The sequence below is a fragment of the Trichomycterus rosablanca genome, chromosome 11 (genome assembly GCF_030014385.1).
Source record: "Trichomycterus rosablanca isolate fTriRos1 chromosome 11, fTriRos1.hap1, whole genome shotgun sequence".
Lineage (NCBI taxonomy): Eukaryota > Metazoa > Chordata > Actinopteri > Siluriformes > Trichomycteridae > Trichomycterus > Trichomycterus rosablanca.
Genome location: NC_085998.1, coordinates 27,056,045 through 27,071,993, shown reverse-complemented (window position 1 = coordinate 27,071,993; position 15,949 = coordinate 27,056,045). Strand labels below are relative to the sequence as shown.

Below are 15,949 nucleotides of genomic sequence, written 5' to 3'. Positions count from 1 at the left end.
CAAAGGCCAGTATGAAAAGAATCTTTCCAAGTTTCATTTCTGGTAATATGTGTTGTGGATACAGCTCACTGTTTTTGGTTCTATTCGGTTGATATTCTGGACTCTCTGTGGGGTTTGTCATTAAGGCTGACTCATTTCCGCTGGGTCGTGCCATCAAATGGAACGGTGACTCTAAAACTCTGGTTCAACTCAACTGTGCCTGCTGAGGTTAATGAGACGCTGAGCTTTGAGGTGATGGGGACCAAGCGCTGCTATCAGCTCTCCTGCAGAGGCATCTGTGCTTTCCCATCCATCAGCAAAGACCACAAGTAAGCTTCACGTGTAGATCAGATTGACAAGTATTATGATATTCCAGTATTATGATGATAATCTGATTGTGTGTGTGTGTGTGTGTGTGTGTGTGTGTTACAGGACAGTGTTTACCAACTGCAGGAAGGTCTTGCAGCCTGATAATGGATTGCAGAAGACATACATCATCAGCTCAGGCTTGTATGACTTTGGCCCCCTGCTCTGTGGAAAGTCTAAAAACAGGTTCCTATTTATTCATAAGATTGTTTCAGTCATTATACACAAATATGCTCTGTTCACATACAAAAAATCTTTCAGTTATAGGTTTCACGTATGTAAACTGTTTACATCCAGCCTGTTAGTACTGTCAAGTCAATTTTGAGTCCTGTCAGCCATATGGATAATGTTTCTGTATAACATCTAGTCTTCTATTAGATTTTACTCTTATTTTGCCCCATTATAAGTGTGCTGTGGGCATCAAATTCAAATGTTGTTCATAGTTACAAAATACAAGCAATCATATAAAACTTAACATGAGTGATGCACTTAAGATCAAAAGCTGCTTCTTAAATCAACGGTAATATTGGAACAATATTTTAATTTGTGTCCAAGAATAAGCTAAATCATCTTTTGGAAGTCTGCTATATAAACAAGTAAAATGCTATATATGATTAAATGCTAATTTACTGTTAACATTATAACACAGTAGATCTTTCTTTTTAAATAGGTACAAAGAAAAGAATTCCCCTGAAAACACAGAGAGACTAATAATGCACAACAACTCCCCAATGGAGGCTGAGGTTCATTTCTTCTTCCAGCACGACACCAAGAGCACCACATTCAGTCTGGACCCCCCAAGCATGATCCTTAAACCCAATGAGAAAAAGGTTGGCTTTTTAATACAAAACTTAAAACTTAAAAATGTTTAAATTTTATGTTTAAAGAGAGACCAGTTATGAATAAAACATTGTTAGCCTGTACAGATTTGAATGCATGTATTATTCTGGTGAGGCTAATGCAGACCTATTTGTTCATGCAGGAGCTCAGAGTATGGGCGTACCCCACCACATCAGCCCTTATAGAGGACAGTGTGGTGGCTTGCATTAAGGAAAACCCTGAACCAGCTGTCTTCAACATCTCATGCAGAGGAGTCAGGCCAGAGCTAGAAGTGGAATGCAAACTGCTCCACTTCGACAAGATTCCACTTCTTAGGTTTGCACCATCACATCACTCATTACTCTCAAAAAAAGCTGGGGCCGTATGGAAAATCATAATGAAACTGAAAGTGATTTCTAAATTCTCATTGACCTGTATTAAATAGAAAACATAATTTTTCATATTTTTTGCATGATTGTACTGCCTTTTACACCTTTAATATTGCATACCACTTAGTGTGGTCTTTTAATCATGACCACTTGGTGGTAGAGTAGCAACAGTACAAAATTTACTTTTATTTGTATGCAATTTGGCTCACTGTGAAATGTACACATCTATATATTGATTCCTCTAAGCCACTGGTGATGTAGATAGGATACAGCGTACACTAGGGGGCCTGTGACTCATTATAAAGGGGCAAATAGTAACAGGATATATAACATTATGCAGAACTCATCACTCGCTAATGCTGAGGTATAAAGTCCCCTGCTGTTTCTAAATAACCAGATTACAAAACGCTAAGTAATATATACTTTCTTACTCATATCTAGAAATACACTGATCAACCATAACAATAAAACATCCTCCTTGTTTCTGCACTGTCCATTTTATCAGCTCCACTTACCATATAGAAGCACTTTGTAGTTCTACAATTACTGACTGTAGTCCATCTGTTTCTCTTCATGCTTTGTTCGCCCCCTTTCATGCTGTTCTTCAATGGTCAGGACTCTCCCAGAACCACTACAGAGCAGGTATTATTTAGGTGGTGGATCATTCTCAGCACTGCAGTGACACTGACATGGTGGTGGTGTGTTAGTGCAGGGGTTTTCAACCTTTTTGGACATGCACCCCCGACCCTTCTTCGTGTGCCGACCGCGAATCTGCACCCCTGACTCGGCTACCACTCTGTGGTAACAGCCAGTTTAACTAAACCTGAGCTTTTTAGGGTAAGCGAGTCACACAGAATGTTCTAGTAGCTGGTGTTTATTTAAAACCGTTTATTAATAACAGTAAAAACAGAGAGATAACAGAAAAGAAACTTATGATTCGGTTCAAATGAATTGACTCCTGACTCACTTATAGCGACGCTGTGAACAGAGCAGTCATTGCTTTTGTCACTTATCTTCACTGTTAGCCCTATTTTTAAGGGGTTTTTCAGACTGAACTGGATAACATTAAACGTGCGTTTGTGCGTGGTCAGCAAGACTGATCAAATATGTCTCCTGTGGGTGAAAAAAGAATTGCTTTAGTTTTAGAAGTAAAAAAAATCTTGTGATGCCACGCCCCTGGACAGGTACTCACACCCCTGTGTTAGTGTGTGTTGTGCTGGTATGAGTGGATAAGACACAGCAATGCTGATGGAGTTTTTAATCACCTCACTGTCAATGCTGGACTGAGAATAGTCCACCAACCAAATAAATATCCAGCCAATAGTGACCTGTGGGCAGCGTCCTGTGACCACTGATGAAGGTCTAGAAGATGACCAACTCAAACAGCAGCATGAGCGATCATCTCTGACTTTACATCTACAAGGTGGACCAACTAGGTAGAAGTGTCTAATAGAGTGGACAGTAAGTGGACATGGTATTTAAAAACTCCAGCAGCGTTGCTGTGTCTGATCCACTAATACCAGCACAACACACACCAATACCTGCTCTGTGGTGGTCCTGTTGGGGTCCTGACCATTGAGGGGTGAAAGCAGGCTAAAAATATGTAGAGAAACAGATGGACTACAGTCAATAATTGTAAAACAACAAAGTGCTTCTGTATGGTAAGAGGAGCTGATAAAATGGACAGTGAGTGTAGAAACAAGGAGGTGGTTTTAATGTTATGACTGATCAGTGTATGTTGCTTTATTAATTAGTAGCAATAGATACATTTGTGTGTCTGATTTTGACCTGTGCTTTGTTCTTTCAGGAGAGATACACGCAGTCTGTGCTTGCGGAACCCTACTGCCCTGCCAGTGACCTGGAGGCTAGGTGGCCATGAGTTGCTGGGTGATGAGTTCAGCATTTCTCAGCACCAGGGCGTCATCATGCCTCACTCTGATTTTGCTCTGCTTGTTTACTTCCGAGCAATAAAGGCAGTTAACCTGAAGAAATCCATAAGACTGGAGGTAATCTGCTTGCAGTACTAAGACAAACGAACAGAATTAGCACACTTCAGACTACATGTGTAGCAAAAACTGGGAAATGATGTTATGTTTTAAGGGGAACCAACGGGAAAAAAGTCATGGCAGTGTATGCCAAAAATTTTACATTCTCCACCTCAAGGTTAAAATTTAAGGCTGTGCTGCTTAAGAGGATCTACAGTATACTGCTACATGCAGCATCTTAATAATAAAATTATTACAACATTACAATTATTATTAATTGTTTGCATGGTGGCACAGCTTGTAAAATGCTGTACAGAAACGTGGGTCCCAAGGTCCTGGGATTTCTTTGCCACTGCTGCGGCCTATGTGACAGTTTAAAAAAAGTAGGTGCATCAAATCATATACAGTGTATCACAAAAGTGAGTACACCCCTCACATTTCTGCAAATATTTTATTATATCTTTTCATGGGACAACACTATAGAAATAAAACTTGGATATAACTTAGAGTAGTCAGTGTACAACTTGTATAGCAGTGTAGATTTACTGTCTTCTGAAAATAACTCAACACACAGCCATTAATATCTAAATGGCTGGCAACATAAGTGAGTACACCCCACAGTGAACATGTCCAAATTGTGCCCAAAGTGTCAATATTTTGTGTGACCACCATTATTATCCAGCACTGCCTTAACCCTCCTGGGCATGGAATTCACCAGAGCTGCACAGGTTGCTACTGGAATCCTCTTCCACTCCTCCATGATGACATCACGGAGCTGGTGGATGTTAGACACCTTGAACTCCTCCACCTTCCACTTGAGGATGCGCCACAGGTGCTCAATTGGGTTTAGTCCATCACCTTTACCTTCAGCTTCCTCAGCAAGGCAGTTGTCATCTTGGAGGTTGTGTTTGGGGTCGTTATCCTGTTGGAAAACTGCCATGAGGCCCAGTTTTCAAAGGGAGGGGATCATGCTCTGTTTCAGAATGTCACAGTACATGTTGGAATTCATGTTTCCCTCAATGAACCGCAGCTCCCCAGTGCCAGCAACACTCATGCAGCCCAAGACCATGATGCTACCACCACCATGCTTGACTGTAGGCAAGATACAGTTGTCTTGGTACTTCTCACCAGGGCGCCGCCATACATGCTGGACACCATCTGAGCCAAACAAGTTTATCTTGGTCTCGTCAGACCACAGGGCATTCCAGTAATCCATGTTCTTGGACTGCTTGTCTTCAGCAAACTGTTTGCTGGCTTTCTTGTGCGTCAGCTTCCTTCTGGGATGACGACCATGCAGACCGAGTTGATGCAGTGTGCGGCGTATGGTCTGAGCACTGACAGGCTGACCTCCCAAGTCTTCAACCTCTGCAGCAATGCTGGCAGCACTCATGTGTCTATTTTTTAAAGCCAACCTCTGGATATGACGCCGAACACGTGGACTCAACTTCTTTGGTCGACCCTGGCGAAGCCTGTTCCGAGTGGAACCTGTCCTGGAAAACCGCTGTATGACCTTGGCCACCATGCTGTAGCTCAGTTTCAGGGTGTTAGCAATCTTCTTATAGCCCAGGCCATCTTTGTGGAGAGCAACAATTCTATTTTTCACATCCTCAGAGAGTTCTTTGCCATGAGGTGCCATGTTGAATATCCAGTGGCCAGTATGAGAGAATTGTACCCAAAACACCAAATTTAACAGCCCTGCTCCCCATTTACACCTGGGACCTTGACACATGACACCAGGGAGGGACAACGACACATTTGGGCACAATTTGGACATGTTCACTGTGGGGTGTACTCACTTATGTTGCCAGCTATTTGGACATTAATGGCTGTGTGTTAAGTTATTTTCAGAAGACAGTAAATCTACACTGCTATACAAGCTGTACACTGACTAATCTAAGTTATATCCAAGTTTCATGTCTATAGTGTTGTCCCATGAAAAGATATAATGAAATATTTGCATAAATGTGAGGGGTGTACTCACTTTTGTGATACACTGTATATATACACACACACATAATTTGATCAGCCATAACATTAAAACCACCTCCTTGTTTCTACACTCAATGTCCGTTTTATCAGCTCCACTTACCATACAGAAGCACTTTGTAGTTCTACAATTACTGACTGTAGTCCATCTGTTTCTCTACATACTTTTTAACCTGCTTTTACCCTGTTCTTCAATGGTCAGGACCCGCACAGGACCACCACAGAGTAGGTATTATTTATGTGGTGGATCATTCTCAGCCCTCCAGTGACCCTGACATGGTGGTGGTGTGTTAGTGTGTGTTGTGGATCAGACACAGCAGCGCTGCTGGAGTTTTTAAATACCATGTCCACTCACTGCCCACTCCCACCTAGTTGGTCCACCTTGTAGATGTAAAGTCACAGAGACGATCGCTCATCTGTTGCTGCTGTTTGAGTTGGTCATAGACCTTCATCAGTGGTCACAGGACGCTGTCCACAGGCCGCTGTTGGCTAGATATAATTTGACAGTGACAGTGAGGTGTTCAAAAACTCCAGCAGTGCTGCTGTGTCTTACCAGCACAACACACACTAACACACCACCACCATGTCAGTGTCACTGCAGTCCTTAGAATGACCCACCACCCAAATAATACTTACCCTCTGGTGGTCCTGGGAGGGTCCTGACCATTGAAGAACAGCATGAAAGGGGGCTAACAAAGCAGAGAAACAGATGGACTACAGTCAGTAATTGTAGAACTACAAAGTGCTTCTATATGGTAAGTGGAGATGATAAAATGGACAGTGAGTGTAAAAACAAGGAGGTGGTTTTAATGTTATGGCTGATCAGTGTATATGGTCATTATAATAAAATCATTTTAAAAGAATGATATGATGCATCTAGTTCTTTAAAACTGCCTTTACTATCACTGAACATCACCAAACCTTTGTGGTGTGTTCTAAAGAGCAGACTGTGAATTAAATACCCACCTAATTTTAGATCTAAACAAACAGTCTAGCCATTTAAATCATTTAGAACTTGCAGAATAACATTCAAAAATGAATTAAAGCTGTTCAGGAACAACACTAAACTACTGCATTGTTACAGTGGCTTTCTGTCACTATGTAATTTTTTTATATTTGTTCCAAATCCTTTAAAGAATAATCCCTGTCTGACCTGTAAGAGTGTTAAATACTGTTGTGTGTGTTTTTATCAGGTGTCAGACCTCGAGAACACTCTTGGCATCGCCCAAACAGAACTTATTCACATTGTGGCAGAAGCTTATGATGCTGATCTGGACATCATCCTACCCAAAGGTACTTGAAATATTTTATTTAGTTACCCATGTAAAGTGATTTTTAGAGCGTGCACAGCTCTAAATTCAGTTTATTTATTATTCTTTAAGGTACAGATGGTGTTCTAGACTTTGGCATTGTTAAAGTAGCAGAAGAGGTGAAGTTATCGGTTCATCTAAAAAACAAAGGCAAATACGAAATGGCATACAGGTATGTTCAAACCCAACCACTTGACATATACTGTAACTTTTAATTTTCTGTTATTAATACATTGAATTTTTTCATTGAAAATTCCTTGACCTTTTGCATACTTTTCTGTGTTATGGATTTGTTTTTAAATAGATTTACTTAAAGATATGACTCGCAAAATTATCCAGACTTTATATTTGCTGTGACATTCCACATTGTGGTTAGGTGCATCAAGTTTGCTTTAGTTAAGCCACTCAGGTAAAAGCACACGCTGCAACCAGAGCTGGATTTCGAGTACGTCGTATCGAATCCAGCTCTGCCTTGCCGGCTCGAGGCTGAGTGGCACAATACTCATCAATGTGTGGGTGGCAAAAATGCATCCGGCTTGCTGCTCATATGTGGGAGGGAATATGGGTTAGCGTCGATCTCCTCGGTCAGGGCAGGGTTCGGCATAGACAGAGAGGAAGCACGATGCAAATTGGACAATTGGACGTGCTAAAGGGGGAGAAAAAGGGGAGAAAATGCAAAAAAAAAAAAATTGTTTGCTTTAGTTATCCTTGAGACGTATCTACATCCACATGATGCAATTTAAATTGATTGGACATTGTTTGCAAATGCACATACCTCTACTCTACATCGTCAGGACAAAAAACAAGCCATGAAGTCAAAGGAACTGACTGTGTGTCTCAACGATCAAATTATGGCAAGGAGTAGATCAGGCCAAGGATAAAAACAACATATAAGGCATTTAGTGTTCCCAGGAGCACAGGCGTCTTAATAATAAAAAAATAGAAGGAGAATGGTACAACTTCACAAAATCATGAATTAGTTATTTGGCTGAATTGGGCATCCAGGCAAAAGGAATCTTGGTCAGAACCCAACAGTTACTCTGAAAGTCCTGCTTTCAGAGTAACTGTATGAACAAACATCTTTATAGCACTTCAAAGGCTAGGCCTTTGTAGCATGGTGGCAAGAAGGAAGCCATTGTTGGATAAAGTCCATATCAGAGTTTATCAGAGTTTGCTAAAGGCATGCAAAAGACTCTGCAACATCTGATCTGATGAGACAAAAAAATGAATTATGGGAAGAACAGCAAGCACCATGTCTGACTAATAACAGCTACTGCACATCACCCGGCTAAAATCATCCCTATGCTGAAACATTGTGATGGCAACATCCAGCCATGGTGATGCTTCTCTGCACAGAGACAGGAATACTGGTAAGAACTGAGGGACAAATAAATAAATGGACATCCTTAAATAAAACCTTCTGAAGAGTGCGTACAAATCAGAATAGGGTGACAGTTCACTCATACCAGGGGTATATATGCACACTTTATGGTCAAAAGTACATGGACACCTACCTGGTAATAAGCTTTTTGTTGGCATTCCATTCCTAAAGCATGGGCATTAGTACAGTATGAAGATGATACCTATCTGTCTTCACTCTTCTGGCTTTGCACAACATTTCGGCATACATCTTGTACAAATTTGTTCCCATTCAGTGTCATTTTTGAAGCTTACAGTCAACCAAAGTTGATCAATAGGGGTCAGACCAGGGGTCAGACCAGGTCCGTCCATGTCACTGGAGTTTTTTCAGACCAAACATTTTTATGCATGGACACATGGTGAAATAAAAAGGCCCTGTTTGCAAAATGTTGCCACTAAGTTGAAACTATATACAATGGTACCTTGAAACTCATTAAGGATGTATGGGAAACCTGTTGATGCGTTCCATGGTCCCATGGTTGTTTTTTACACTTATACACTGACAAATAACACAAGTATAATATAAAAACACTGAAATACTATTGAAAACAGTTAAAATTCAATAAAGAATACAATAAAACCTGTTCTTTACCTTTACTTCTTTATTGTTTCCTTATGCTTTTTAATCATGGAGATGCTTGATGATGGAATACCGTATTCTGTTTAGTAGAGGCGCATTGACATAAGAAGCGACACAACAATGAGCAAGAAATTTCATTAGTGGAGAGAACTTATGAGCAGTAATAATTAGGAAAAGTTTAGTGTTTTTATGTCGCTCTTTTAATACATTAAGTCACATTAAGCTTGTTTTTAACAATAAGCATTTTAGACTGTCTCAGAAAAGCTGATTCTCACCATTTCTCAGCACCCTGCGCTAGTCTGACGTTATTCCACACAAATGCAGATTCGTCTCATATTCACACTTTGTTCAGCGCTTCACTTGAGCGGTGCGATAAAACGTCATCAAAGTGGCTGTTTATTGTTAATTTGAAATTAAATAAAAAAAATTTTTAACACGTTGAGTTTAAGGGAAACGTTGAGTTTAAGGGTACAAATTTCTCGACGAAGGGTGTTGAGTTTCAAAGATTTTGAGTTTAGAAGACGTTGAGTTACAAAGTACCACTGTAATGTAATTTAAAGAACTCATTTTTAAACCTGTTAGTAATAGGTGGGGTGGAAACACCAACACTCCACCCGATAATTAGTTTCCACATGCTCCATATGCTTAGGCCATATATAGTGTGTATGTATGTGTGCATACAGTTGTATGGATGTATTTTAATAAAACTACTTTAAAACTGTCCAATGTCTTAGGTTTATCCTGAAGCCCACTGAGCCTAAAATGCCCAATCTGAATTCCATCCTCACTGTAACACCCCAGAAAGGCACACTTCAACCTACTGACCGACCCACTGCTGTACAGTTTGTCTTTCACCACAACAAGGAAGTGTCTATAAAAGAACAGCCAGTCCTACACTGTCAGGTCAGAATAAAAGTCCCTTCACACTAAATACTAAATAACATTTGTCCAGTTACTTTAGGGTAATTTTTGCTAATGTTTGCTACAGGTTAATGAGCCAAACAGTGAAGAGGGTGGAGAAACCATTGCCACTATACCAATCAAGGTGTCTGTGCAGTCGTCCTACTCCAAGTACAGCATCTGCCCTCCAAGTGGCATTAACTTTGGTGCACTCATCTACGGCTGTCGCAAGACGCAGACACTTACCGTGGAGAACAGGGGTGACTTAGATATCCATTTCACCATCTCCAGAATACATAAAGATCTCCCAGTTCATACGCAGAAGAGAGGGTATACATGCACTGAAACATCTTACTATATATCAAGTCCCAATTCTCTTTTATGTTATGTTTATAAATCTTTTACGTTGAAGCCACTTTCAAAATTATTTTACTTACCTTTCATTTTTTTGTCTTTTATAGAACAGGAAAGAGGCCGTCAAGTAATTCTGGAAAATTGTTAACTGCCCCCAAACTAAGACGATCTGATTCTATCCAAAAAGACGCTACCACACCCACACAGGTATAGAATGGCCTTTATGTCTAAAGGTTAACTTTTGTGTTCTACAACCCCAAATCAGAAAATGTTGAAACAGTATGGAAAATGCTAATAAAATTAAAACACAGTGTTCCTTACATTTATTTTGACTTTTATTTGATTGCAGACTGTTTGAACCAAAGATATTTCATGTTTTGTCTGCTCAACTTCATTTCATTTGTTAATATACATCCATTCCTGCATTTCAGGCCTGCAACACATTCCAAAAAAAGTTAGGACAGGGGCAATTTAGGGCTAGTAATGAGGTAATAATGATGTGATTCCAAACAGGTGATGTCAACAGGTGATTGTAATCATGATTTGGAAAGTAACCATGGAAAGCAATGAGCAAAGATGGTCAGAGGACCTCTAGGATATCAACAAATGTGTGAGAAAATGATTGAAATATTTAAAAACAATGAACCTCAAAGAAAGATTGGAAGGGATTTGCATATTTCTCCCTCTACAGTGCATAATATCATTAAACCATTCAAGGAATCGGGAGGAATTTCAGTGCATAAAGGCCAAAGGCACAATTTTAAGCTGAACGCCCGTGCTCTTCGATCCCTCAGACAGCACTGCATCAAGAACCGCCACTCAACAATAGCTGATATAACCACATGGGTGAGGGATTACTTTATCAAACCTTTGTCAAGCACTACAATACAGAGTAACATGCACAAATGCCACTTAAAACTTTACTGTGCAGAAAAGAAGCCTTATGTTAATCATGTCCAGAAGTGGTGTCGACTTTTCTGGGCTCAGATGCATCTGGGATGGACCATCACACAGTGGAAACGCGTATTGAAGTCAGATGAATCAGCGTTCCAGGTCTTTTTTTGGAAAAATGGACGCCGTGTGCTCTGGACCAAAAACGAAAAGAACCATCCAGACTGTTATCAGCAACAAGTCCAAAAGCCAGGGTCTGTCATGGTACGGGGCTGTGTCAGTGCCCTTGGCAAAGGTCATTTACACTTCTGTGATGGCAGCATTAATGCAGAAAAGTACATTGAGATCTTAGAGCAACACATGCTGCCTTCAAGACGTCATCTTTTCCAGGGACGTCCATGCAGTTTTCAACAAGACAATGCAAAACCACATGCTGCACACATTACAAAGGCATGGCTGTGGAACAAGAGGGTACGGGTACTGGACTGGCCTGCCTGCAGTCCTGACCTGTCCCCAATAGAGAATGTGTGGAGAATTTTGAAATGAAAAATGCGACAACGACGACCCCGTACTGTTGCACATCTTAAGACGTGTTTGCAGGTAGAATGGGACAAAATTAAATCACTTGGTATCCTCGGTGCCAAACGTCTTTTAAGTGTGGTGAAAAGGAATGGCAACATTACAAAGTGGTAAATGCTTTACTGTCCCAACTTTTTTTAGAATGTGTTGCAGGCCTGAAATGCAGGAATGGATGTTTATAAATAAATGAAATGAAGTTAAGCAGATAAAACATGAAATATATCAGGTTCATCCTGTCTGTTGTCAAATAAAAGTCAAAGTAAATGTAAGAAACTCTGTGTTTTTTTTATTTGCATTTTCCATGCTGTCCCAACTTTTTCTGATTTGGAGTTGTAAATGAATTCCAACCCAGTTTTTAACAAAACCATTTGTACGCAGCAGTCCTGGGTTTCTGTGTTTGAACAAATGCTGAAGTCTAAATTTTCCCAAGGTGTTAGTGTTGCCTTGTGAATAATTGGTGCCCTCTGTATTCCTGCTTTTATGACCGTAATTTTCAGGTGGCACTTGTAACCCTGACCAGAATACAGCTGTAAAAACAAATTCATATAAAACACTCGTTTTAGAGGTATTATCACTCCTGCATTTATCACTTTGTTCACAGTGCACACACACACACACACACACACACACACACACAGACAAACACACAATCACTCATACTTAGGGCTATTTTAGTAACTCCAATTGACCAGACTGCATGTCTTTGGACTTGTGGGAAGCTGGACGTGCACACAGGAAAATTACACAAAATCCACACAGAAGGGACCCTGGTCGCCCAGCTGGGGATTTGTTTCTAGGCCCTTCTTGCTGTGAGGCAACAGCACTACCCACTGTGCCACCATGCCGCCCACTACAATATATAATAGGCATTGAGGTTGTCTGGCTGAGACCGATTTTTCAGATTTTTTACCAGAAATTGGTGCACTGTTGTTGCTAAGTCCATGCCTTTAAATAGTAAAACACACAAACAGAAGTGAAAAATATATGTTGTGTTTTGAGAAATTATAGTTTGTACTTCTTTTTCTCACATCCAGGCACAAAAATGATAGTTAATTGTCTTAATAAATCAGAGCATTGTAGTGAAAATAATTAAATGTTGGATAATGCACTCACATCCTCTTTGCTGCAATATAGTAAATGAGAGGTTCTGTTTTGATCTATGCCAGAGATACTAAACGAAAAGAGACCAGATGGAACATTCTTATTTTTCTCTATGGGCTGGTCTTTAAAAAGGGGAAGAATCATCCATGCTGCTTCTCTCCAAACCCAAGGGATTTGTCACACCGGCAGCTCTTGGCAGGCTTTAAGTAAATGACAACCAACTTACCTTAAACAAATTTTTATTGCTTTGGCTTATTGGCTCATAAAATGCTAGTTTTAGCTCAAACGAACTGTAGTCTTAAAGCTGACTGAAAGAAATTGTATAAGTATGTGTAGTTAAATTCATTAACACATAATTAAATAAATAAATAAAATAAAGCCTTTTGGATACACTTAGGGGTAGCATATAGGGGTACAGTGGGGTCTAAATGTCTGAGAACACTAGTAATGTTACTTCTGATTATTTCTTATATAATACAATGTATGTTTGTTTAAAGCTGATAGTTTTCATTAGTATAATTTGAGTGAACAGCAGTTAGATTCAGGTTCGAATCTAGGCAATGTTATCTGCCGGCCAGGCATCTACACAGGTATGACTGGTTTTGTTTGAGGTATGTAGGGGTGAGGGAGGGGGTCAGGGGGCTGGCTGAAGTCCTGCAATGAATTGGCTTCTCTTCAGGGTATTCTTGCACCCAGTGTTTCCCAGTGGAACCAGACTCACTGCAACCCTGACCGGGATTTTAAAAAAAGGAAAATCTTCGAAAATTACTGACATGTTAAAATTCTTTTGAAATATGCTCTACTGAAAAGCAAATTAAAAAGCATATTATTGAAATTGACTTATTTTTTTAATTGTAGCACATGCCTTAAATCAGGCGACTTTGAATAGGTTCATTTAATTTACTCATTAGAGACTCAGTGGGTAGCACTGTCGCCTCACGGGAAGAAGGTCCTGGGTTCGACCCCCAGGTGGGGTGGTCCGGGTCCTTTCTGTGTGGAGTTTGCATGTTCTTCCCGTGCCTGCGTGGGTTTACTCCGGGTGCTCCGGTTTCCTCCCATAGCCCAAAGTCATGCAAGTGACAACTTGTAAGCTGATGAACCTTGTGTAGCAGGTGACTACCATTTCTGTCATTAATGTAACCAAAGTGTGTAAATCATGATGTTAAAATTCTAAAAAAATAAACAATGTAATAAATTGCTGCAATTGCATACATAGGATAATTAAGTCCAGACTAAATACTTATTAATTCTTAAATTTATGTTTACTTTTTAAACATTTAACTTCTTACTTATCTTATTATCTGGAATTAATTATTTAAAATAAAAAACAGCAGCAAAACAAAAGTATTGTAATAGTTGTCTTAGACTTTTGGCCTCTACCTGCTGAGTATATGACCTTTATAACAGCAATTAAGGTATTAACTTGGACCTGTGCTACAGAAAATTAGAACAGATAAACTATTTATATTAGTTTATTTAAATTATTAATTTAGCATCTTTTTCATCTTAAATTGCTGACATGAGGCACCTTTCGTGAACACATTTGTTAAAAAGCGATAGGTAATGATAGGTAATGTGAAAATATTTTACGTGAACTAATCACACAGTTTTACCTGTTATCAAATACACTCTGAATAGTAACGTATTTATCTTAAATGCAAGTATGATCTTAAAAGTATTTGGCTTTTTATTTATTTTTCCAACAGCCACGTTTGACTGTGGGGGTGTTCTCCTTGTTTCCATGCTCTGGCATCATTCCCCCAAACACCCAGCAGGTGGTAACTGTGGACTGTGTGGCAGAGCAGGAAGGACACTGGGATGAATGCCTGGCAGTGGACATTGCTGATCGAGACCCTTGTGACAGTCCAGGAGGGATTCCCTACAAGCTGGTAGCAGAAGTCTGCATGCCAGGTCTGTAAGCAAATAGAAAAATTTCACATACTGGCTATAATATATTTATCCTAATTAATTTTTTTTTTTTTTTTAGATTCAGCACAATTCATTTTATTTACATTACACTGATCAACCATAACATTAAAACCACCTCCTTGTTTCTACACTCACTGTCCATTTTATCAGCTCCACTTACCATATAGAAGCACTTTGTAGTTCTACAATTACTGACTGTAGTCCATCTGTTTCTCTGCATGCTTTGTTAGCCCTATTTCATGCTGTTCTTCAATGGTCAGGATCCCCACAGGACCACTACAGAGCAGGTATTATTTGGGTGGTGGATCATTCTCAGCACTGCAGTGACACTGACATGGTGGTGGTGTGTTAGTGTGTGTTGTGCTGGTATAAGTGGATAAGACACAGCAGCGCTGCTGGAGTTTTAAAACACCTCATTGTCACTGCTGGACTGAGAATTGTCCACCAACCAAAAATATTCAGCCAACAGTGCCCTGTGGGCAGCATCCTGTGACCACTGATGAAGGTCTAGAAGATGATCAATTTAAACAGCAGCAATAGATGAGTGATCGTCTCTGACTTTACATCTACAAGGTGGACCAACTAGGAGTGTACAGTGAGTGGACACGGTATTTAAAAACTCTGATTCACTCATACCAGCACAACATACACTAACACACTACCACCATGTCATTGTCACTGCAGTGCTGAGAATGATCCACCACCTAAATAATACCTGCTCTGTGCTGGTCCTTTGGGGGTCCTGAACACTGAAGAACAAGGTGAAAGCAGGCTAAAAATGTATGGATGGACTACAGTCAGTAATTGTAGCACTACAAAGTGCTCATATATGGTAAGTGGAGCTGATAAAATGGACAGTGAGTGTAGAAACAAGGAGGTGGTTTTATTGTTATGGCTGATCACTCTATATTTCTGTACTGCTGTTCGACTGTATAGAAAGTTTACCTGATTTATGACATTGTTCCATGACTGTAGTTCTGTGCACAATGTGAGGTCCATGAATACATTTATTCATTCATTGTCTGTTTTACCACCACTTTATTCTACTCAGGGTCACAGTGGGTAAAATACACTGAGCAGAAGGTAGGAAACACCCCAGAAAGGTTGCCAATTCATCACAGGGCAAAGACACACACCTTCACCCACACATTCACACCTGAGGGCAATTTTAGTGTCTCCAATTGACCTGATTTCATGTCTTTGGAACTCCCAGAGGAAACCCACCCAGACACTGGGAGGACATGCAAAATTCACACAGAAAGGACCTGGGACAGCGCTACCTACCAGGCCACCGTGCCACCCTCCATAAATACATGCTTCGACTGATTTAATGTGGAAGAACACCAGTGGCCTGCACAGAAC

The 15,949-nt window shown here is 40.2% G+C and overlaps 1 protein-coding gene across 1 annotated transcript in view; it reads left to right on the top strand.

Annotated features, from left to right (window-relative positions):
* The window catches only part of hydin (HYDIN axonemal central pair apparatus protein), a 262,192-nt gene that overhangs the window by 198,225 nt on the left and 48,018 nt on the right, over positions 1 to 15,949 (top strand). The window contains exons 48-58 of the mRNA XM_063004123.1: positions 126 to 308; positions 412 to 531; positions 1,016 to 1,175; positions 1,328 to 1,500; positions 3,361 to 3,559; positions 6,718 to 6,817; positions 6,907 to 7,006; positions 9,568 to 9,736; positions 9,822 to 10,063; positions 10,195 to 10,294; positions 14,365 to 14,569. Of these exons, the coding sequence (XP_062860193.1) occupies positions 126 to 308; positions 412 to 531; positions 1,016 to 1,175; positions 1,328 to 1,500; positions 3,361 to 3,559; positions 6,718 to 6,817; positions 6,907 to 7,006; positions 9,568 to 9,736; positions 9,822 to 10,063; positions 10,195 to 10,294; positions 14,365 to 14,569 (1,751 nt within the window). The remainder of the gene's footprint in view (positions 1 to 125; positions 309 to 411; positions 532 to 1,015; positions 1,176 to 1,327; positions 1,501 to 3,360; positions 3,560 to 6,717; positions 6,818 to 6,906; positions 7,007 to 9,567; positions 9,737 to 9,821; positions 10,064 to 10,194; positions 10,295 to 14,364; positions 14,570 to 15,949) is intronic.